At 35.3% G+C, this 24813-nt stretch overlaps 1 protein-coding gene and 1 long non-coding RNA gene across 5 annotated transcripts in view; one reads left to right on the top strand and one right to left on the bottom strand.

Annotated features, from left to right (window-relative positions):
* Positions 1–19171, bottom strand: part of LOC143232585 (uncharacterized) — a 29605-nt gene extending 10434 nt beyond the window's left edge. The window contains exon 1 of the long non-coding RNA XR_013017613.1: positions 19015–19171. This is a non-coding gene — a long non-coding RNA (uncharacterized LOC143232585). The remainder of the gene's footprint in view (positions 1–19014) is intronic.
* The window catches only part of LOC143232583 (tyrosine-protein kinase RYK-like), a 164000-nt gene that overhangs the window by 79849 nt on the left and 59338 nt on the right, over positions 1–24813 (top strand). For 2 of the 4 annotated variants that reach the window (XM_076468185.1, XM_076468183.1), the window contains exon 1: positions 17601–18157. The exons of the other annotated variants lie outside the window; for them this stretch is intronic. In XM_076468185.1, coding sequence (XP_076324300.1) covers positions 18058–18157 — 100 coding nt within the window. In that variant the 5' untranslated portion in view covers positions 17601–18057. Of the gene's footprint in view, positions 1–17600; positions 18158–24813 lie in introns of those variants that run through there. 4 annotated transcript variants of the gene reach the window in all.

Genomic DNA, 24813 nt, shown 5'->3' with positions numbered 1-24813 from the left:
CGAATAGTGGAATTGACCGTAACATTATAACACCCTTACGGCTGAAAGGACGAGCATGTTTGGCATGACGGGGATTCGAATCCGCGACCCTCAACTTATGAGTCGAACGCCTTTACCCACCTGGCCATGCCTGGCCAACACGCTTGTAAAGACGAAGAATCATCCAGTAAGACTGTATATTTCAGCAGGAAGATAAGCTAGAATAAGAAGAAAATCCTGATGTGTAGAAAATTAAAAAAAAAAAGAAAGACAGAGCAAAAAAAATTTCTGAAAGCTTTCAACTCACGATTCATAAATTGGGCAGAACTTGACGAACAAGTCTTGTATGGCCCACTTTTGTACGTTGTGTGTAACACGTCAATAAAAGTAGTTAAGGAGCTACTAAAGAAATGAAACCGATTTTTTATTAGTGTCACCCAAAACTGAACAGCTCTGTGCTTATATGTTCTTGATACTAGTGTTTTAAACCAAAATAGCAAGTATGCGATACATGAACTAAACGGTCCAAGATGCAGGAATAGCCATTCCTAAGTTGGACCTACTGACCAAAGGGAGATCAACCAATCAATAGCACTTACTTACTCTTCGCAAAAAAACGTGTTTAACTTCCTGACGGCTGAATGTGATGACTGTTGTCAGTGGCATATCACGGCTAGATCCTTGAACTTTTAAATTAGGAGTTCGGTACCTAACCACACCCTACCTACTGAAGTATTCAGGGCAACACGTGCTCTAAATTTAAATTATAATAAATTATCAGAACTCTGAAGCTGCTCTATAGACAAAATACATTTCGGTGTGGCATGTTATATATACTTGGCAAACTTTCAACACATAACTATTATTTTCAATACATCTACAAGTTTATAGTGTAATTGTAAATAATTTCGATGTAGATGACTTGTGTGTTCAAGAAATCAGCGGGCTCACACCGCTAAAACCAGATTTCGATACCCGTGGTGGGCAGAGCACAGATAGCCCATTGTGTAGTTTTGTGCTTAATTCTAAAACAAACAAACAATCAGTCAAGATATCAACCTAGTTGTCTCAAAGCAAATTTATGTCGTAGACAGGGGGAGTCTCCACCGTGCGACATTACATCTGCTACTTACACCATTTATGTCTATGTTTACGCCAGAGCTCGCTGGAATATCTGTTATGAACGCAAACCAATGCTTGACGCCTTTTCCTGACCATAACGACTCTTCAGTCACGTGATCATTGTACACAATGAATGTTATGTACACACCCTTGAACACTAACGTGCTATCGTTATGGTTGTAACGTACGATATTACACCATTATGCTTTAAATCTGTGATATTAACGTACCAGTCTTCTTAACACTAACCTCACATAACATCTCCATGATTGTGAAATACCAATGTTATGACAGTTTGTCTGTGCCGGCTTTATTACAATAGCGTTCAAAATATTACAGTTTCGTACCAAGATGTTGTTGGCTAAAGTTCAGACGTTCAAGTACGTCATAATACTGTCATCGTGTATCAACTTATACACTGATTATCTGCAAGTTTGTTGCTCATTATGAAGATTTACGACCGGAAACTTGCATTTAAAATCTCGCACGTGCATCCCTCTGGCCTTTGCTATCTCTCAGTATTCCAACTACTCTATTTTTTAAGCCTACAACAACATATGTGTTGCTACTTAATTATATACACAAATAGTATCTCCTATAAATACACATTTATATAAAGAATATACACAGAGAAAGAAAGGATCTAGTGTGAAGTGCCAAAGATTTTAACAAGTTTGTTCGTCCCAACTGATTACCATTATAGGCTTTGTAAATAGGCATAAATTAAACGTATATTTAGATGGAAATATTTGACTTCTTAAAAGAAACTGTTCAGTAAACACATTGTAAAATTACTAAACATGGAAAAGAAATTGATAAAACATTGCATTTTTAATTATTGGAGTTATCTGCTTTCAGTTTTCGTAAAGTATTTCGACAGAAGGTTTTTATACGCATATTGGTTTACTGCGGCATGCTTTATAAATGCAATTAGTTACCATATTAAATCAAGTAACTCAGAACAACCAGCCATTGTATTTTTCCTCCAACCTTAATCAGGTGACTTGTTCATCAAATATTTACTTATTTAAGCTATATTGGCAACTTAATATTGTAAGAATGTACACTCACACGATTTCAGACTTGCATTTTTTTAATAATGAGCCTTTTTCTCAACAAGAGAAAGATAAAAACGATAGAAGAGTTAAAGCAGGGTTTTACAAACTGGAGATCACAAAACAGCATTAAGGGGATTTTAACAAGTACATTAAATAAACAATACTATTAAGATACTGAACACCAAACATGCTCGCCCTTTCAGCCGTGGGGACGTTATAATGTGACGGTCAATCCCTTTATTCGTTTAAGTCCAAGCGTTGGCAGTAAGTGGTGATGACTAGCTGCCTTCCCTCTAGTCTTACACTGAGTGGAGGGCCCCTGACAGGATTCGCAATATTCAAAAGGACTTCATGCTGAGAAATTTCTGTTAAATGTATGACTTTAGGCTTTAACTGAGCGAACGATAAACATGCTTTCTTCAACTTTATACAACTGCACATGCAAACGTACCGAATTACTCAGAAAAGCATTCTAGAAGTGATTCCAGCTACTGAACCCCGTTTTACTCAGTCCTCACCGTCAGCTGGAGTTATTCGATTGATTGAGATGAGTGATCAGAGGAGTGTTTCAACGTGTTTACCGTATGTTACTTACTCTTGCTTCAAGTTCTCAATGACGAAAGAAAACAACAACAAAAATAGTGTTACGTCTACGTTGTCCTGGTTCTATTATAAAGCTCTTTTGTGAGTATAAATGATTTATAACTATATATAACATTGATCAGTGAAAATATAAGACCGTCGTGGCTAGGTGGCTAAGGCACTCGACTCGTAATATGAGGGTCACGGGTTCGAATCCCCGTTACACCAAACATGCTCGCCCTTTCAGCCGTGGGGACGTTATAATGTTACAGTCAATCCCTTTATTCGTTTATGTCCAAGCGTTGGCAGTAAGTGGTGATGACTAGCTGCCTTCCCTCTAGTCTTACACTGCCAGATTGTGGACAGCTAGCGCAGATAGCCCTCGTTTAGCTTTGAACGAAATTCAAAATAGAAAAAAACTGAAAATATAATCACAACGAAACAAATCATATTGTAAAAGATTGCTCGTTAGTCTATATGAATAATTGAAATCAGTCCTACATCTGTCTTTTGTGGTCCTAGAAAATTATTTCAGACGCACAAAAATAAAAATTATTGCTTTTAGATTGTTTCAAGCATTCATGAAACTAGGTCACCACCAATTAACTTGTATGCTTAAAGGCCAGTTGGGTGAAACAATATAATGGATCAAATTTGCCCACCTGGAACCTGTTCAATGGCTGTAGTATTAGCTACTTAAATAAAACAATAAAACAAATAAAACAATAACAAGAATGCTTTCAGAATTCCTAAGTAACCAGCATTTGTCCAACTTGGGGAAGTACATATAAATACTCGTGCATAATCATGCTTCGGCGATAGGTAGACATCACTGATCCAGTATATCTGGAACTGAACACGTGTGTGAAGGCCTGACAACTTTTACTTGGCAGGGGAGTGGTGGTTTAAGCTGTTTAATGGTTCTCGAGACTAAATCCTCTCTCTCCTTTATTAATAAGTGAAAACTTCCGTTCTTCCGAGTGCAGTTCATCCTTTTGTTAGCACATTTTGTAAGAAGCTTAAAGTGTAAGCCAAATCTTCTACATTACCTTCGATGGATGGTAACCTTAGGCCTTCGCATGTAAGAAGGATTAGAATCTATGTTGCTTAGCAACCAATAATAGGATGTTTCTTTAGATTTTAATTCGTAGTTTAGGACGTTTCATGCAACGCAAGTTTCCATAATTGTATATCATCAAACGCAAAATCGATAAATATCACCATTTCTGCACAAAATAATTCCACTCAGCCTGTAATTCGTGACGTATAGACTATGTTGAAGGTTTTACGTAAAAGCCTAACTTGCATAACTTACTTGTATTATGTTTCATATTTCGTGAAATTGTGATATATTTACAGAATACGCGCATCTTCCTTGAAAAAACGAAAGCCCGTGGAGTCACAGTGAGTTATTGTAGTTTCTAGATACTTCACCAGGGGAAGATACATATGTGAACTGAATGTATATTCCATTAAATAATGTTCTAATTAGTGCTAAAGTAATAAAATGAGATGATGTGTTTGAGATTTTATTGGAGAGAAAAAGTAAGCTTCCTGTAAGATACGAGTGGAAGATAAAAACAAAAACCTAACGTCTCAAACTCATAAATTGCAAAAAAAAAAAAGATAATAATTTGTTAGAAATTAACCGTTACATCTTGCTACCATTTTTTGACCACAATTTTTAGGAATTACCTTGAACATCTGCAACATGCGCAAGCGTATAGAAGGAGCAATAAATTGAACAAATGCAATTTCATATCATTTTTATTGATTAAAGGGTGCTAAAATTAAGGTAGAGAAATAAATTGCATCATTAACGAGAGTATGTCACTCACTCACGATCAATTTTTATAACGCTGAAGGAACAACAGCTAGAGAAATATTAACTTATCGTTCTATATTTCATTGAGAGGTCTTAAGTCATCCACAACAATAAGGATAATAGTATTAGTGCTAGTTGAACCATAGACCTGGCTGTTAATGTTTTTTATGACATTAACTGAATTATCCATTCTTTGTCTTCGTTCACACAAATAATCAACCAGCGACATCTGGAAATAATTTTTTTATTCTATTTAAATGTTTCAAATTTCGTTTCTGTTATTATTTAATGTGTCGATTAAAAAAAGAACAATGGAAAAAAATGTAAAGAGGAAATCTATATCAAAAACTTATATGACTGTATCTATAAAATTCAGCTTTTAAAAGTTTAAAAAAATATCTGGACTAAATCTGAATGTATGTTATATCATAGTATAACCTAGGTGAACAGTCAAACAATTACAGCTGTCTTTAAAGTAACTATTAATAAACAAATACTCTATAAATAGATATTATAAGTTACAATACTGTAAAGATGAAGGGATGTGAAAATGGCTTTATTTTCAAAAAATAAGTCACTGAACTATGGAAGTATGTGTTTATGAGACAACGTAATATAGGAAAAAAAAACTGTCAAAATAAATCCACAATTTCAAAAAAGAAGGGGAAGTAAGAACAACTATTTCGTTACTTTATGCTCGGCATGGCCAGGTGACTATTTCGTTACTTTATGCTCGACATGGCCAGGTGACTATTTCGTTACTTTATGCGCGGCATGGCCACGTGGTTAAAGCATCGAGTCGTAATGTGAGGGTCGCGGGTTCAAATCCCGGTCGCACCAAACATGCTCGCCCTTTCAACCATGGGGACGTTATAATGTGACGGTCAATCCCACTATTTGTTGGTAAAAGAGTAGCCCAAGAGTTGGCGATGGGTAATGATGACTAGCTGCCTCCACTCTAGTCTTACACTGCTAAATTAGAAACATGTAGCGCAGATAGCCCTCGTGTAGCCTAGCCCGCAATTCAAACCAAACTAAATCGTTAATTTATAACCAACAATGAAAGTACAATCTGTAGTTTTTGAAAATTAGAAAGAAATAACTGGTCTAAAGAGAAATATTCTGATATAACACTAGCTTAGGTAAATAATGGAAAAACTAAATCACCATTTCAGATCTTAACAAATAACTTGGTTGAAGAAGAATATTTTATGCGAACTGTAATGTAAATGAATTAGCAGAATAAAAATATATTTAAAACATAACGAGAAATATTTCAAATTATGAAATATTCCTTTGCGACACCATAATCTCGTTCAACAACTGACAATATAAAACCCTGGTTTCAAAATACCTCAACTGTAGACAAATATCTTGACGTGGCACTCTAATCTTATAGAGAAAAAAATATACATTTGTTTTTGAATTTCGCGCAAAGCTACACAAAGGCTATCTGCGCTAACCGTCCCTAATATAACAGTGTAAGACTAGAGGGAAGGCAGCTAGTCATCACTACCCACCACCAACTCTTGGAATACTCTTTTACCATCGAATAGTGGGATTGACTGTAATATTATAACGCCCCCACAGCTGAAAGAGCGAGCATGTTTGGTGCGACAGGGATTCTAACTCGCAACCATCATATTTCAAGTCAAACGCTTTTACCCACCTACCCTCTACCGGGCTAAAGAAGAAAACTATCACTTAAGAATATATAATAAGTAACTGGATTATATACAAATAATGTTTATGTAAGTTTATGATGTAGGAGATCCACAGCTTAATGAATGATGAAGATGAATTGAATTGAATGACACAAAGTTTTTTGGGATGAGGGATATTCACGTATAGTTACTAAAGGACTATTTGCGCTAGCCGTCTCTAATACCGAGCCACTACACTGGAAGGAATACAGCTAGTCAATAGCATTCACTGTCAACTCTTGGGCTACACTTGTCTGATTGATTTGTTAGATTTGAACTTCACCCCAACAACGCACCGAAAATTCGAAAGCTCGAAACGCAATTTTTTTTTTTTGCGGTGACTGGTTTTGTAAATAATGAGCTATCGGACTCCTTGGGCTACACCCTGCTCGCTTGATACACCAATGAAATGATTCTATGTGCAACAGCCAACATAAATAATGAGCTATCGGACTCCTTGGGCTACACCCTGCTCGCTTGATACACCAATGAAATGATTCTATGTGCAACAGCCAACATAAATAATGAGCTATCGGACTCCTTGGGCTACACCCTGCTCGCTTGATACACCAATGAAATGATTCTATGTGCAACAGCCAACATAAATAATGAGCTATCGGACTCCTTGGGCTACACCCTGCTCGCTTGATACACCAATGAAATGATTCTATGTGCAACAGCCAACATAAATAATGAGCTATCGGACTCCTTGGGCTACACCCTGCTCGCTTGATACACCAATGAAATGATTCTATGTGCAACAGCCAACATAAATAATGAGCTATCGGACTCCTTGGGCTACACCCTGCTCGCTTGATACACCAATGAAATGATTCTATGTGCAACAGCCAACATAAATAATGAGCTATCGGACTCCTTGAGCTACACCCTGCTCGCTTGATACACCAATGAAATGATTCTATGTGCAACAGCCAACATAAATAATGAGCTATCGGACTCCTTGGGCTACACCCTGCTCGCTTGATACACCAATGAAATGATTCTATGTGCAACAGCCAACATAAATAATGAGCTATCGGACTCCTTGGGCTACACCCTGCTCGCTTGATACACCAATGAAATGATTCTATGTGCAACAGCCAACATAAATAATGAGCTATCGAACTCCTTGGGCTACACCCTGCTCGCTTGATACACCAATGAAATGATTCTATGTGCAACAGCCAACATAAATAATGAGCTATCGGACTCTTTGGCTACACCCTGCTCGCTTGATACACCAATGAAATGATTCTATGTGCAACAGCCAACATAAATGATGAGCTATCGGACTCCTTGGGCTACACCCTGCTCGCTTGATACACCAATGAAATGATTCTATGTGCAACAGCCAACATAAATAATGAGCTATCGGACTCCTTGGGCTACACCCTGCTCGCTTGATACACCAATGAAATGATTCTATGTGCAACAGCCAACATAAATAATGAGCTATCGGACTCCTTGGGCTACACCCTGCTCGCTTGATACACCAATGAAATGATTCTATGTGCAACAGCCAACATAAATAATGAGCTATCGGACTCCTTGGGCTACACCCTGCTCGCTTGATACACCAATGAAATGATTCTATGTGCAACAGCCAACATAAATAATGAGCTATCGGACTCCTTGGGCTACACCCTGCTCGCTTGATACACCAATGAAATGATTCTATGTGCAACAGCCAACATAAACGGTTGGAAGTGGGCCAGAAACCATGAACGTAAGTGACTCATAAAAGCAGTACAAAAAAAGAAAGAATCACAGTTAATAATGAAGGCAATAGATAAAACAAAACAGTTAAAAACTGAAAGCATTATGAAGATGAGCAATGTTTTCATTCATCACAGCATTGTCCAGTGTGGATGAAGATTCTTAAAAACTGTCACCATTGAACATCATAACTAAGACAAGGGAGAAGACTATGGATAGAAAGGCTCTCCTGAATAAGATGTTTTGGATTCAATATAAACTCGACTGGAGCAAAGGAGATTGATTTGTCTGCTACGTCAGCAATACCATTTGTCTGTAAGAAAGAGAATTGGATCAGTTGTTTAAGAAGATAAGACAAGTCTGTATAAATGATACTGTGGTGCACTTTTTAACTTCTACGTCTTACGCTACTGTGAAAATGAAAGTCGCAGAGCTTACTGATCATATGGTTGACGTCATCCATAAATATTGGCAGAAAGACTGAGTGGTGTAGCTGGTAATATTAAAAAAAAAAGTCAGAATGTCCAGTCGAAGATATCCAAATTCTTAAGATGGCTCGAGGAACAAATCACCAACAAGAACAGTACAAAAGACAGGCTGACTGTTAGACTCACCAACTTTGTCAAAAAAAAAAAGAACTTATTGGTCACTACAGTCTAGATAAACTAACCAAAGAAGGAAGAGGAGATCATATATTTCCAAAACATATTTCAGTAAGACATAAAGATCCAGAGTTGAAAGAACTGATAATTTCACTTGTTTATAAATAAGACTCCCAGTTTGCATCTGAAGAAGAAAGGTCCACCTTTCGAAAGCGCTCGGGTTATCGGATTTCTATTTCTTAAATAAGAGAAATATACCTTTGTTTGGTATGTTTCAAAATGGATATGCAGATATTCTTGTGTAGCTAGACTAACTTATTAAACTATATTTTGGTAGGAAAACTAAATAATTTCTTCTTGCAGAGTTTATTTTGAATTCGAATTCTGTTCCGTTTGTTTTTGTAAAGTTTGTAAATTAAGGTCATGATGGAAGCGCACTTCATGAGATCGTGTAGAGAGTGGAGAAATAGGATGAAAACTGGACAGGCCATCCTAACAATCGCTAGGTTAGAATAACACAAGTTATATGTTTAATTTGACGCTAGATGGAGAAACTACAAAGATCACATATATGAAAGACACAGGCTTAAGATGATAAAATGGTGTGTGTTATATTTTCAAAGCAAACATTCTTAATTACCAAAGTACTTGTGGTAAAAGAGCGTGGGTTTTGTTTTCAACATCAACTTTTTATTCTTTGTATAAACTAAAATAATCTAACTGAAGTTGTCAAAAATTCTGAAGATTAACAGCTACCCTCTTTGGCTTTTACAGACATTTCATGAGAAATTAACTACTATTCTAAGGTACTTCCTATACACAAACCAAATCTCTGATCTAAATTGTCAAAATATAGAAGTTTGTAGTTCTTACGACTAATTCTTTTTCTACATTAAAAAAAATTGTTTTTGTTTATTTGTTTTTGAATTTCGCACAAAGCTACGCGAGGACTATCCGCGATAGCCGTCCCTAATTTAGTAGTGTAAGATTAGAGGGAAGGCGGCTAGTCATCGCCACCCACTGCCAACTCTTGGGCTACTCTTTTACCAACGAGTAGTGGAATTGACCGTCACATTAGAACGCCTCCACGGCTGAAAGGGCGAGCATGTTTGGTATGATTGAGATTCGAACCCGCGAACCTCAGATTACAAGTCGAGCGCCTTAGCCACCTGGCCATGTTAAAAAGAAATCGTAACTTGTACTTATGAAGTCAATATATTTTTATGACAACAAGGACCTAAATTTGCAAGAACTGACATATTTATAGCTGTAAACGAAGAATGCAAAAACAAATATCCTTCATCAGTTTGCTAATACTGTGAAAACAAATTACAAAACAAAGACTCGTATCTTATGGGTGAGGGTATACGGATAACTAATGTGTGAGTGTAACTGCACACAAATCAATTGGCAATGAATGGATCAAGTTAACTGCAGTGTGATTTCCTCCTTTTTCTTGTTCTTTATCTAGCGCAAACACATGGACAGTCGTGCACGCGAGCATTCTAGCACGTGCAGTTAAGCTCCCACAGAAAAGGAAAATACAATAATTGAATCAGTAGCTCGTAGAGCGCGAGTTCCTCTTCGTATTTTATTATTCACGAATGTAGCGAGTGCAAGTAGCAAACGACTACTGACGTATGATCCAATTACACATATAAGTATGTACATAACTATAAAAGTAGTCCTTCTTCTTAGAAAGATATGAAATTCTATTTTGCCTGGATTTTATTTAATTTTCAGATAAGAATAAAACCTCTTACACGATCTAAAAATTTTTATTTCGAGAAAACTGTATTTGAAACCACGATCACTCCTGGGATTTGAACGACTCGCGTGCTCTTCTGTAATAATCACGCTAGAAAGTAAAGTAGACAACGAAGTCCAGCCCGCTTTCAAGAGTAAGGATTATTTAGTGACGCGGAATCACACATGCATTATAGAGAAAAAAAAAAACGTGTTATAAAACACACGGGCATCATATAAGTGTTACTGACAGTAACATAATGTTATTTTTATCTATCATTAGCTCTTGGTAACAGTTATCACCTTACATGTGATCTATATATTACTACAATTGTTTATATCTTTTTTTATGGAAGTATCTCCATTAAAGATTGTTGCAACCAAAGTCGGATTTAAGGTTGTGTGGGCCCAACACAATTTTTGTAGTTCCTACACCCCATGTAATTTTACATAGAATAAAATTATCAGTGGACCCCCACTTAGACTATGAGCCCTAGGGCTAAGTCCACTCTAGCTCCTACCTAAATACGCCGCTGACTGCAACTGCCAAAACTACCAAGCTGTTCTTACTTATTACGATCGCTCTTTTCTAACGTGAAATTCTTGTAAACTAAATTACGGTGTGATTTGAATATTTCGTATATACTACTTAAAAAAAAAAATCTTCTATTATAAAACTCACATAACGTCTCAAGTATTTTACTCATAACGTCTATCTGCAATAAGTACCTTTAAGAGCCCAGTTAGAACAGATAAAGAAAGGTACACACGAATACTGGGGGTACTCATGTATGGTCCTTTAGGTTTCGGCCCGGCATGGCCATGTGGTTAAGGCACTCGACTCTTAATCCGAGGGTCGCGGGTTCGAATCTCCGTCACACCAAACATGCTCGCCCTTTCAGCCGTGGGGGCGTTATAATATTACGGTCAATCCCACTATTCGTCGGTAAAAGAGTAGCCTAAGAGTTGGCGGTACGTGATGATGACTAGTTGCCTTCCCTCTAGTCTTACACTGCAAAATTAGGGACGGCTAGCACAGATAGTCCTCGTGTAGCTTTTTGTGAAATTCAAAACCAAACATTTAGTTTAGTTTTCAGATGAAAAGTGTGCATTTATTAAAGCAATCAGATAAAATAAGTAATCATTCTGGCCATTATTAAATACGTATGCAATAAACATCATTATCTACCAGAAGGGGCAATGTTAAGGGGGAGAGACTTGCTGAGGCTGCAGTTACCCCAAAATGTACTTATGTCTCCCCTGTAACTCTGGCACCCAACAAACAAAGCTTACTGTTAAAGCTGGTTCATTACTAACTGTTACATTATGTGTGTTTACAAGATGTCAGGTACAACTCCTCAATGTTCGTCGACCTTACTGCAGCCCTACCCTCACTAAAACAGATGCTTAGTTCCTGTAATAGTGTACTATTCAGTATAGTAAGAATAAAGCATTTACGTTACCATTATATAGTAAAAGGAAGAAGTTAGTTGTTGTTGTTATTCACTGAACAAGTAAAAACATCTTATAGTAAAGATATTTAGTAAACGTGTAATGCACGTCTTATAGATACAGATATTTAGTAAACATGTAGTGCACGTCTTGTAGCTACAGTTATTTAGTAAACATGTAGTGCACGTCTTGTAGCTACAGTTATTTAGTAAACATGTAGTGCACGTCTTGTAGATACAGTTATTTAGTAAACATGTAGTGCACGTCTTACAGATATTGTGGATATTTATTAATCAAGTAGTGAACATCTTACAGAAAATGATATTTAGTAAACATTTAGAAAACATCTTACACAAGTTGATATTTAGTAATCAAGTACTGAATACCTTACACAAGTTGATATTTAGTAATCAAGTAGTGAACACCTTACACAAGTTGATATTTAGTAATCAAGTAGTGAACACCTTACACAAGTTGATAAATGTATTTAGTAATCATGTAGTAAACACCTTACACAAGATGATATTTAGTAATCAAGTACTGAACACCATACATAAGTTGATATTTAGTAATCAAGTAGTGAACACCTTACAGAAGTTGATATTTAGTAATCAGATAGTAAACATCTCACACAGGTTGATATTTTAATAATCAGATAGTGAACATTACACATGTTGATATTTAGTAATCAAGTACCAAACACCTTACACAGGTTGATATTTAGTAATCAATACTGAACACCTTACACAAGTTGATATTTAGTAATCAAGTAGTGAGCACCTTACACAAGTTGATATTTAGTAATCAAGTACTGAACACCTTACAGAAGTTGATATTTAGTAATCAAGTACTGAACACCTTACACAAGTTGATATTTAGTAATCAAGTACTAAACACCTTACAGAAGTTGATATTTAGTAATCAAGTACTGAACACCTTACACAAGTTGATATTTAGTAATCAAGTAGTGAACACCTTACAGAAGTTGATATTTAGTAATCAAGTACTGAACACCTTACAGAAGTTGATATTTAGTAATCAAGTAGTAAACACCTTACAGAAGTTGATATTTAGTAATCAAGTACTGAACACCTTACACAAGTTGATATTTAGTAATCAAGTAGTGAACACCTTACACAAGTTGATATTTAGTAATCAAGTACTAAACACCTTACAGAAGTTGATATTTAGTAATCAAGTACTGAACACCTTACAGAAGTTGATATTTAGTAATCAAGTAGTGAACACCTTACACAAGTTGATATTTAGTAATCAAGTAGTGGACACCTTACACAAGTTGATACATGTATTTAGTAATCATGTAGTAAACACAGAAGTTGATATTTAGTAATCAAGTACTGAACACCTTACAGAAGTTGATATTTAGTAATCAAGTACTGAACACCATACACAAGTTGATATTTAGTAATCAAGTACTAAACACCTTACAGAAGTTGATATTTAGTAATCAAGTACTGAACACCTTACACAAGTTGATATTTAGTAATCAAGTAGTGAACACCTTACACAAGTTGATACATGTATTTAGTAATCATGTAGTAAATACCTTACACAAGATGATATTTCGTAATCAAGTACTGAGCACCTTACATAAGTTGATATTTAGTAATCAAGTAGTGAACACCTTACAGAAGTTGATATTTTAATAATCAGATAGTGAACATCTTACACAGGTTGATATTTTAATAATCAGATAGTGAACATCTTACACAGGTTGATATTTTAATAATCAGATAGTGAACACCTTACACATGTTGATATTTAGTAATCAGATAGTGAACACCTTACAGATGTTGATATTTAGTAATTAGATAGTGAACACCTTACACATGTTGATATTTAGTAATCAGATAGTGAACATCTTACACATGTTGATATTTAGTAATCAGATAGTGAACATCTTACACATGTTGATATTTAGTAATCAGATAGTGAACATCTTACACGAGTTGATATTCAGTAAACAAATAGACATATTGTAATACCATGATTTAACGAACACCTAACAGTATATCAGGTAAACAAGCGATGATCATGTTGTAAACATACAGAGTTAAAGTGCTGTTAAAGATGAGAATAGTCGTTATTTACTTTAACAGGCAATGAAGATGTTACTAATTTGTTGGTGTTGTTTGACATTTCGTACAAAGCTGGACAATGTACTATATACCCTTCCCACTGCAAAGGATTCGAAGGTCATATTTATTTATTATTGTAAGGTTGGAAATTATACGCCTACCTGCCGGCGAATAAAGCTCATTTGTAAACAAGAAATAGAATATCAAAATTGTCATTATTTATTAATTTAGAAATCATACAATACTTCTGTTATGACGTGAAGAAAGGTGGTTAGTTAATAATATTCGTCAGCAGTAGATATGAGAAACATTATGGATTACATTATATTATATTAACACAAAAAAAAGTTTGTATGCTGATCAGATTGCGTTAATATAGTATTCTTAAAGTGAAACATGGCGATTAGGTACGCTGAAGAAGTCTGTAGTGTTGTTTGTAAGGATTAACTTTGCTAATACGGTTAATACGAAGTTCTAACACGTGCCCCTTCCCCAGTGGCACCGCAGCTTGTCTGCGGACCTACAGCACTAGAAATCGAATTTTGATACCCGTGAGGGGCAAAGCACATATAGCCCAATGTGTAGCTTTGAGTTTAAATAAAAATAAACCAGCCAACAATAAAACACGTGACAGACATCTTTAAACATTTCTATGAAGTTACTTCAACTGATCGTTTTTCTTTCTAGTTTTTTCATGTGGCTTCGAGTTATTAAACAAATTGTGTTCTCAACCAATTTCTATTGACTTTAGAAGAAAAACTGTAGCATGTGTTGTGCATCTGGCTTTCATTTTCCTGATGTCCAACTGTTCCAGTTCCGAACAAATCCGTTTGATTGACAGCATAACACACAAATCACCGCCAGGGGACTATAACAACAAATATCAGGACACAGTCAGCAGTCCAGATTAACATTTCCTGCTACGAAGAATGATGAACTACTGAAATTCAGTTTTATTTGACATGAAATTACATTAATTACTAAACAGATACATTTACCCTTAAGTTCTTTTGATTAAAGAAAGTGATTTTCATTGTTAAAGAAACAGAAACAAATAAGCTGTCGTTAGGGTTAAATTGACCTTGAGACTAAAACAAGAACTTACTTGAAAGTTCAAACTGAAGTAAAGCAGGGTGACATGAAAACTAAAATAAGCCAGGATGTGTACGACTATTGGCCATTTTATCATTTCGTTTTTGATAATTAGAAAAATTCGTGTACGCATAAGCTTTATTTTATGTGTCTGCCACGACATAGGTTCTACACCATGAACCAAAAAGCATGCAATAGTTTGACCTTGAGAACACGGCGATGTGACGAAAAAGAATTATTTTTCGTAGGGTTGCATGGGACGTGTTTTTTTTGTGTGTTTTTTTCGTGTCAACAAAACATTTTTCACGACAATAAGCTCAGCTGAAATCCTTTACGTAGCACCTTAAGTACACGAATAGAATACGTTTCTTAACCACTGAACACAACGATGAAATAGACACCGTGGAAGCAAGTTTCAACTTAGGTCTATCTCATTGATTATGTACTAGATTACGGAACATTTCATATTTTTTTCGGTGCAAATAAGAACGTGTGGATTACACTAAAACAAGATTCCGAAATTACCTTACTTCGTCCAAATTAGATTATACCACTTTATACAATTATATTTTTAGCTATAAATGAGAATTAATTCGGTTTCAAGGTTGATCGACATGATTTATTACTGATATGTGTATATAATACTGTGTCTACCGTATTCATACTGTCATCGTGTTGATGCTTCAGACAGGAATGACTGTCGAACTTTCAGAATGATTTAAGATATTTGTAGCTAATAGGTTTTTATTTTCTATTTTTGTTAGAAATTACTGGAAATAACTTTATTTTCTCTACGTCTTTTTCTTTTATATAAAGAGATACGTACCTACTTACGTGTACGAAAGTACATACATGTGCGCACTGACCTGTCCATACGTACTTTCGTATTAGAAACATGACAGTTGTTAAGTAAGAAACTGAGTAACATATAGTTATTAAATACAATATAAATGTCCGTCTGTGTGTGTGTGTCAAGGTTCTGTTTAAAAGGTGTATCCTTTACTGGATCATCATGTGTCGTCCTTGGTCCAGGGGACAACAATCTTTGGTCTCCAACTCTCCTCATTCGTTGTCTCTTTAGTCAAGCAGCATTATGTTTATTTTTGTGAGCTAAATAACCTCAAAATGCTGCCCAGATATATACTTCTTTGTCTTTCTTTCAATCTCTTGCCTTCAATCTCACAAATTCGCCAAGTGTTAACACATGTAGAAACCAGTTGATTTCCTTATCGATTATTCTGTGCAATTTGTAACACTTTCTCTTTCCTTTACGTCTTGGTTACTGTCTGAGACAGCCTGTAGAGCGTACAATTACCAAATGCCAACTTTTGGGCTACTCTTTTACTAAAGAATAGTGGGATTGACTGTAACGTTATAACGCCCCCACAGCTAAAAGGGCGAGCATGTTTGGTGCGACGGAGATTCGAATCCGCAACCCTCAGATTACGAGTCGAATGCTTAACCACCTGGCCATGTCGGGCCGGGGGCCCTACAAAGTTGGAATTAGCACCTAAGTCCATAAGTAAGTGTATTCTGGATGTAGATCACCGTTAATGATTCAAATCTTTTTACCGCAAAAAACAACAAGAAGCAAAAAAAAACAAACGCTCCAAAATATAGGGGGCGCTAAAGGAATGATATCAGCTATCATTTTCAGTCAATCAGGTGATGAAACTAGAAAGTAAATACAGCTCTGTCCAGATAGCTCTTGTTCACTTTATACTAAAACTCTGTACAGCAACAACAACGTTCATTATGAATAAAGTTTCTTCCCACATTAATCCTGATTTCACACTCAGCTTCCAAAAATGACCATTACCCTAAAATGAAGGAGGTATTTGCAATTTTTTTAAATTACCTTTTAATATTTAGAACATGGGTGTCGCAGGATTGTTATTTTATTTTTTTTAATGAGAGAGTCATTTCTGAAATCAATAATACTTATAGTCCTAAGTACCGTGAGCCATTAGCAGTTCTGTTCATGGTCCACAGCAATGCTCACATCAGGTCGAAGGAACGCGTTAACAAACGAAAGAGGTTATAAATATCAAATTATTACGCCACCTTCGGCAGTTTTAACTTCACTGGATTCAATTTTTCGTGACCATTAAAATGCAGTTTGTGTTAGTCCCCCTAACTTCACCCCTAGCAACGTTCATTATTTGTAGATCGAAATGTCATACATTCGCAGAGAAACGACTTAAATAAATAAATGAAAAGAAACGAAGCTAAGCTCTAAGTTTTTCAGAGTTACTTACGGGCTATATTAAATTTTGTTAGCATATAAAGCAGGCCTTTTATAACTGGTGTTACAGCTAGTTTTAGAGCAACCATTTAGGAATGCACAGAAGATGCACTCATGACCAATGAACACGAGCTGTTAAACACGGCCATCAGCGGCTCGTGCATTAATTAGCAGGCATTTGAAATTCTAGTGCGATTGACTGTTGATTGTCAAAAACCTACTTATTTTATATTTGTTAAGAGTGTTGACAAATACATTAGCCAATGAATTTACGTTTGACCTCTTATTAAAGTAATATAATCCTGACGTCGACAAAACCGAAACTTTGACGTGAAACGGAACATATTCACTAAACAGCGGGCTTGAAACTTCTCTACTCCAATAGCGGCGTGTCACGACAACATGAAAAGCTGGGTAGCTCTGCCGTCCAAGTTCATTTGGTTGTAGACCAGTGAACCAGACGCACGAGTTGTTGGCGGTACTCCAAGAGAAAGATCTCCGGCTCAAATCGATCTCTTAACCAGGCAATACCTTGCCTCCATCATCTAAACTTTCCTTAAGACAAACAGCCCGTATATCGGATTGTTTCCAGTGTCTGCGTAATGGCGTAATATTCGTGGCACGTGCTCAGAAACCTTTCGTGAACTTTTCAAGTATGCAAGATCCGGAGTGCTTGTCTCATAAAGTCTTTTTCCTCTCAAGGTTCACATGAGCCACGGAAATACGCTTGTTTTTTTCTGCATGCGTAAACACTGCGTGACTAACGAAAGAAACAGTAGAACTTTGAAAATATTGCTACAATAGCCGGTTTTAGCCAAGAGAAATAAGCCAGTGCAATGTTTCATGTACTACTGGTGATATTGTGTCTTGGAGCTTCAGTTTGTTTTGGTAGCTTCAGTTTGTTTTTAAGAAGGGATGAAGTTCACCGACTGTTAGGTAAGTACCGTTACTATTGCACTGAACTTAGAAAGTCCAAAAAGGGAAATAACGTTTCGCAAGGTGAATTGTAAAACATTTCTTTAATATCTGAAATGAATGTAAGATGGAAAAGAATAAAAATACACGATTTGAAACTGACCATAACAATAAAGTATAAACGACTAGAATACATTTTGAACTTCGTACCACTTAAGCATGTCGTTTTTACTTTTAGAACAGAATATATCCTCTAAGTTGCCCCCCGCTAGTACAGCGGTAAGTCTTTAGATTTATAACGCTAAAATAAGGGGTTCGATTCCCCTCGGTGGGCTCAGCAGATAGCCCGATGTGGCTTTACTATTAGAAAAAAACACATACACTTCTCTAAGTTAAGAACAACCAACGTTTCATTTTGATACTTTGAATCATTATCTTACAACTACTACAGAAGTTTGCTGGTCGTAAAATATGTGTATTCCAAAACGTTCATTAACCGTTAGCATTTATCTCTCATGTGGTTGTGTTGACTACATACGCGCTTGTACATGGTGTTCGGAAAGTCACTGTGCAGTTTTGTAATCATATTTTATTCAGTCTATTTCAAGCCAGCAACTGATAGCGGTGTTTAGAAACAAAATAAGAAGGATCCAAGCCTGTATTGATGCCAACAGGGGTCACTTTCAACATTGTTTATAATTGTCATTCATATTTACCTCCTGTATTCTATATTGAAACATGTCTGTTAATAAATATATAAGTGCACAGTGACTTTCCGAACACCCTGTACTATACGCTTCGCATCAAAACATAAAAATAGTATCGAATAAGAGCATATATATGTGCATACTATTTCTATAGTTCAATGGAATACTTACTCATCCGTACTTTACAAAGTGCCGATTAGTATCAGATGATGGAGAACATAATACTGCACGCTCAACTAGTGTTCCAAAACGTGTGGCATGTCTAGAGTCTAGAAACATTAATCATGATAAATAAATGTAGATACATGCGTAGCGTGTCAACAGTAGAAATCACATTCATTTGACTAAGCATAATGTTATTAGCATCACGTGCCTCTGTGCAACCCCGCTGTAAAAGTTAAAGTGGAGTTACAGCGCCACCTGTATTCAGTATTTCAGCCTAAGTTCATTTGTTTGTATCATTGTATTTATCCTTCTAATTATCCTTCTTATTAGCACGTGATGCTAATAAGTGTTTGATATACTACACGTGCCTGTTTATTACTATATCTGGCACTTGCAAACGTTACTGTGGAATATCTCCAAATTTAAAAACAAAACAAAAACAAGTTTATTTATTATTACGTTTAAAATATTTTACATAATTAAATCCAGAATATCACTTTGCCTGCTTTAATGTTGTCATGTTGCGCACCGTGTGAAAACAGAAAAGGTGGTACTTTCAAACCACGACTCACGTCATCAAGAAATGTTTCTACACCGAACTTCATAGGGCAAGAAACTCCTGAACCTTTTGGTGACGAGAGTGAAGGAGACACACCACTACTGTTAAAACTGCGCCTAAATCCTCAGGGTTTTCGTAGAAGACCGATTGTAAGGGTCCTAAGGGAGCATTTAGTAATTTCATTCAAAAAATGTAAACGTTTCAAAAATGATTTATTTAACAACAAAGTTAAGAAAAGCAGTTGCGTCATTCTCTATTTGATATAATAATGTGACCTTATATTCTGGATTTTATAAACTAATTCGTGATGAATCAGAAATAGACAAGGGGTGGTATAAATGGTTAATGAAGAAACAATGTGAAGCTTAGATATGTACATAAAACGTATTTTGTTATATTGAAAAGTGAAGTAGTAGCCATTAAATGCGTAAACTATGTTCATATAATTAACCAAAATAATCATTTAATATACAGTAAAACCTGTACAAGCTTGAAATATCAAAATTTTGCAGCATTATCTTAAGATTTCTCTTATTAAAGGCCCTCTATATGGCAGAACCTGCTTAACGCGGCGGAAAACTATCCTTCGCCTACCTCATTTATCAACAAGTAGGATTAGAACCTGAGTAAGGCAGAAAAATGTTTTTTAATTAAATGGTAATTTTTTATTTAGTTAATAATTTGTTTAAATATTAATAAATTCTCGAACATTTTGTTACAGTAAGTATTGGTTAAATATATTCTGTTATTTTTTCTGCCGTCATTATTTTTGCAGTTAAATTAGGTTCATTATTTGTAGAAATATATTTGTCTCTTAAGTATAAAATTCTACTCTTTAAATAATTTTCACGAAAAAATAAATAAATTCCTGTCTTCCCTAATTTTAAAATTTAGGGAAAATTTACTAAATACCCTCATTTTTATAAAAGTTGTTTGTTATAACGATTCTAGTGAAATCCAAACTCTGATTGAGAAGATTGATGCAGATGATTCTGTGAACGCGGAAAGTTTTGTGAACGTTGACAAGAATGTTTTAACAGAAACTGATGAAACTGATTTAAAATCTATAATAGAATCACAAGATGGTAACTGTGAGAGATTCAGAAGATGAACAAAATGGAAAAGATAGTGAGGAAACAGAAATTCCTACTTCATCACAAGTGTTAAGTTATATTAATGCTATCAAATTGTATGCAAAAGTGGAGGGAGAAAATGAACTTCATGAAAGGACTGTAGAATTGGAGTTCTTTTTTAACCCCATGAGAAATCCCATTAAAAAAATGAAACAGTTGAAATTGGACACTTTCTTCAAATAAAATTAAGATTTTGTGTACTTATGTATATTTTGAATGTCTATTTTTGTTCTTATTTTAATAAATATAGCATAAACAGTATAATAACTTTATTCACAAACGTCTTACTTCCCTTGAGTAAAGCAAGTATAACGTTCCGCTCAAAAAATTATATATAATTAAAAAAATGCATGTTCACTGTCTACGCCGAAAAACCTGCTTAAGCCGGAAAGTTTTCTCGGTCCCGTGCGATTCCGCCATATTAAATGTATTTTTTTAATGATAAGTTAAATCTCGCTTGTATCGATATGCTTGATTACACGGGTTCATCACACAGATGTCATTATGACGTTTTTTTACTCTACTGTGTAAATTTTATGATTAACACACAATTTATTTCTCTGCTAAATAAAAGTAACATTGTAATTCGTTATGCGCAGCTCATTTCTGTGGACTAAATCATTTTCAGTGCTGGCTCTAACCACACATTCCAAGTACCAGAATTTGAAGAAATTCAAAGACACTTGGTTGTAAATTATCTAGTTTGCGCCCAATGGGAAATGTTAGAGAAATGGTTTAGTTAGCAGAGTTTAAAAAAAAATATTTGTGTGCGTTTGTATTAAGCCCTTTATTATTATTATTATTATTAAACATCAAATAAGTTAGGTATAATTCTGACTTCATGGACTGTTCCTACTTGTTTCTATAGCGGGAAAGAGTCGGATTCCTAATTGTGGTCATTTTCATGTTCGTGGAATCTCTATCAAACAGAAACCTCATGTAAAATACATAAACACAATTTTCCAAACTCGTCTTTATACTTCTAACATTATTCATTACTCTCTTAGAGTGTTTGACTTACAGTGGAAACCAAAGTGCTCAATGAAGAAATAAAAAGTTTTGATAAATTCAGTTTTACGACGATTTATATGAATATAATAAAAGACCACGTATCTCTCGTTCGTGGATTTAGCTAAGAAGACGCTCCCCTAACGCCATTTTGCTTTGCTGTTAGCAAGAATGTATACTTTGAGTCTGTTTATCTTGACAACGGGGCGTCTCCCTCTTTCGGCCGGTCTTTATCTTTACAATCGGCTCACGGACAGGTTTGGGGCCATGGGGTGGCGTTAAGCCCTTAGAAAGAATTAGTAGATTCAGAGCTAAACCTAACATCTGTCCGCTGGCGAGTGGCTCAGTCACCTTGTACCTTTGCGTTTCTGATCGTTACTTTGTTAAGGTTGCCTCGTAGATCTTCCTTTATCATTCGGATAGTTCAAGGTTAGGGGCTGTCTAGGTAGTGTTTATCAGGAATATTATTATATTTTCGAAAATAAGCTGGCAAAGATATTTTTTATTTTCATACAAACCAAGATCACCGTTATAACCTACACAATGCTGATTTATTTAATTTAATCTGTATTAAGAAAAGCATAGGAGCTTCGCAACATGAAAAAATCTGCCTAAAATGCAATGAAAACCAACAACAGAGCAAGTACTTGTGTGCATTGTAACGACCTTACTTCTCTGTAAATCCACCAGTCTCTCTTCGTGTAAAAAGAGCTGTCTAAAATTAAAACTACGCGTCGTTCGTGCTTGATGGATGTCTGAAGTTATTAGGGCTAATCAGTGTCACAGCAGTGTGACTTGTGGTAATGTATTCCGTGTTCGCGTGAAAACTGCTCTTGAAAGAGGGTCAGTCTTTAATTGACTACATATGGAAGTTTTCATAAGAAAGTATTAATATTCTAAACGCCAACTCTCCTTTTTATCGCACACTAGTAAACTTTCTACCACTTTGAGCATTCGTATTTTCATGACCACTGTTTACACAGTAAACAGTTTTGTTCTTACATTATAAATTAAATTCTTTGTCTGTTTTGGGGGAGATGTTTTTAAACAAATTTACTAAATGCTTGAAATTGACTCAAGTTCTGTATGTAATAACCAATATATACCTTCCTTTTTTTTTCATCTTTTTTTAAGAAGTTGTGTTAAGACGACCCCTACTTTTTGATTCGAAAGTGATCGCCTCCTGGAGATAAAAGTTGAGACTGAGGTAGCCCTAAATGGGAGTAGAAAATACCTTCTTAAACATTAAATAAATTGTATGTTTTGATAATTGTATACAACAGTTATATGTAAAATTTTGTTTGAAATCGACATTACTCTTTTCTTGTCAAATCATTATTTCTATTGGGTAAAAAATAACATAATTTAGTGCTTAATGTTCCGGTATAATAACCATGACAAAATCTACATTAAGAGATTTAATTAACTTGACTTAAAGTTTACTTGTTGCACAATCGTTTTTTTTTGTTTTGTTTTTTTACCGTTATACCCTAAACATTTTTGGCATGACAAAAGAAATCTTTTCAAAGAGCGACATGACAAGCTTTTAAACAATAAACAATCAGTTATTGTATTTTATTAACATCTTTGAACTCACAGAACGTATCCTACATTGTTACAGCTTTGATCGAAAGGTCTTTCTTACAGCTTTGAAATAAACTTTCACATGAAAAAAGTTTCCGTAAATTATTCTTACTGCAGAAATTGACCCCCAAACATAGGTTTAGAGTAAAATAAATAAATAATAAAATATTAAATGCGTAAGAACACCTACGCAGTTCTAGCTTTGGAAAATTGTTTACAGAGTTACAAGTTTTAAAATGTTAACAACTTTGAAAACACATCTAGATCATCAGGTGTTTTGAGTTAATTTTTAAGTACTAAAATTCTAAATTATTAATTTACTGATAAAGACAAAAATATATCTAAGTAGTAATAAGTGTGAGTCGAACATGTAACTTCTGAATTTCTGTCACTTTGTTTATTATCCTTAAAACTGCTAAGATGAATCAAAAATAATCTTAGCTTTAGGACATAACAAGTTTCGTATAATGTTTGGGCAACGACAGCTTCTGAATTTGCAGGAGCATAATTCTAACACTTTCTGACGTAACAGGTAACCTTTTTTATTTTAATTTCGCGCAAAGCTACACGAGGGCTATCTGTGCTGGCCGTTCCTAATTTATTAGTGTAAGTCTAGAGAGAAGGCAGCTAGTCATCACCATCCACCGCCAATTCTTGGGCTAATATTTTACCAACGAATAGTGGGATTGACCGTAACATTATCACGCCTCCATGGCTGAAAGAGCAAGCATGTTTGGTGCGGCGAGGATTCAAACCCGCGACCGTCAGATTAAGAGTCGAATGTCTTAACACACCTGTCCATGCCTGGCTTAAATATATATATATATTTTAACATCAGAAGCCAACGGCCTTATAATACTCAAATGTTTTTTTTTATGTTTTTGGTTTGGATTTTCAGTTAACGCTTTAATCTTATAAGATCGTTTATGTTTAATATTAATATGTCTTCTATATACCATTATACACTACAGAAATTAAATAAATGTATATTTATTTTTACTATTTTCGCTACAATTTAAAGTGGCATGTGTTGTAGTTTTTTAAGTACTTTAAAACTTGAGCAATATTCAAACTAAATACAAGCGTATAGTGAGGCTTTGGTATATTCAGTGTAAGTAGATTTTGTTAATATCTAAGTTTTCTCCCTAAAATATGAAATGTATCTCTCAGCTCTACAGTTTCTTTATTGGTCGAAATGCTGATTAAGTAAAAGTCTTTTTTAACTTTCAAACTAAACAACAAATTGCACTTTCTGAAAATAAATCACTGGTTTACAGCCAGTATTAGTACTGTATTAAATCATGACACAAATAATCATCTTCAGTCCAGACGTCAAATCATGTGACGAACAATCAACCTCTCTAACATGTGTTACTGATTGCTTAACGTGCCGTCACACCAAACATGCTCGCCCTTCAACCGTGGGGACACTATAATGTGACTTTCAATCCCACTATTCGTTGGTAAAAGAGAAGCTCAAAAGTTGGCGGTGGGTGGTGATGACTAGCAGCCTTCCCTCTG

The sequence above is a fragment of the Tachypleus tridentatus genome, chromosome 11, assembly GCF_004210375.1.
Source record: "Tachypleus tridentatus isolate NWPU-2018 chromosome 11, ASM421037v1, whole genome shotgun sequence".
In the NCBI taxonomy this organism is placed as follows: domain Eukaryota; kingdom Metazoa; phylum Arthropoda; class Merostomata; order Xiphosura; family Limulidae; genus Tachypleus; species Tachypleus tridentatus.
This window is presented reverse-complemented; position numbering and strand designations above follow the sequence as displayed.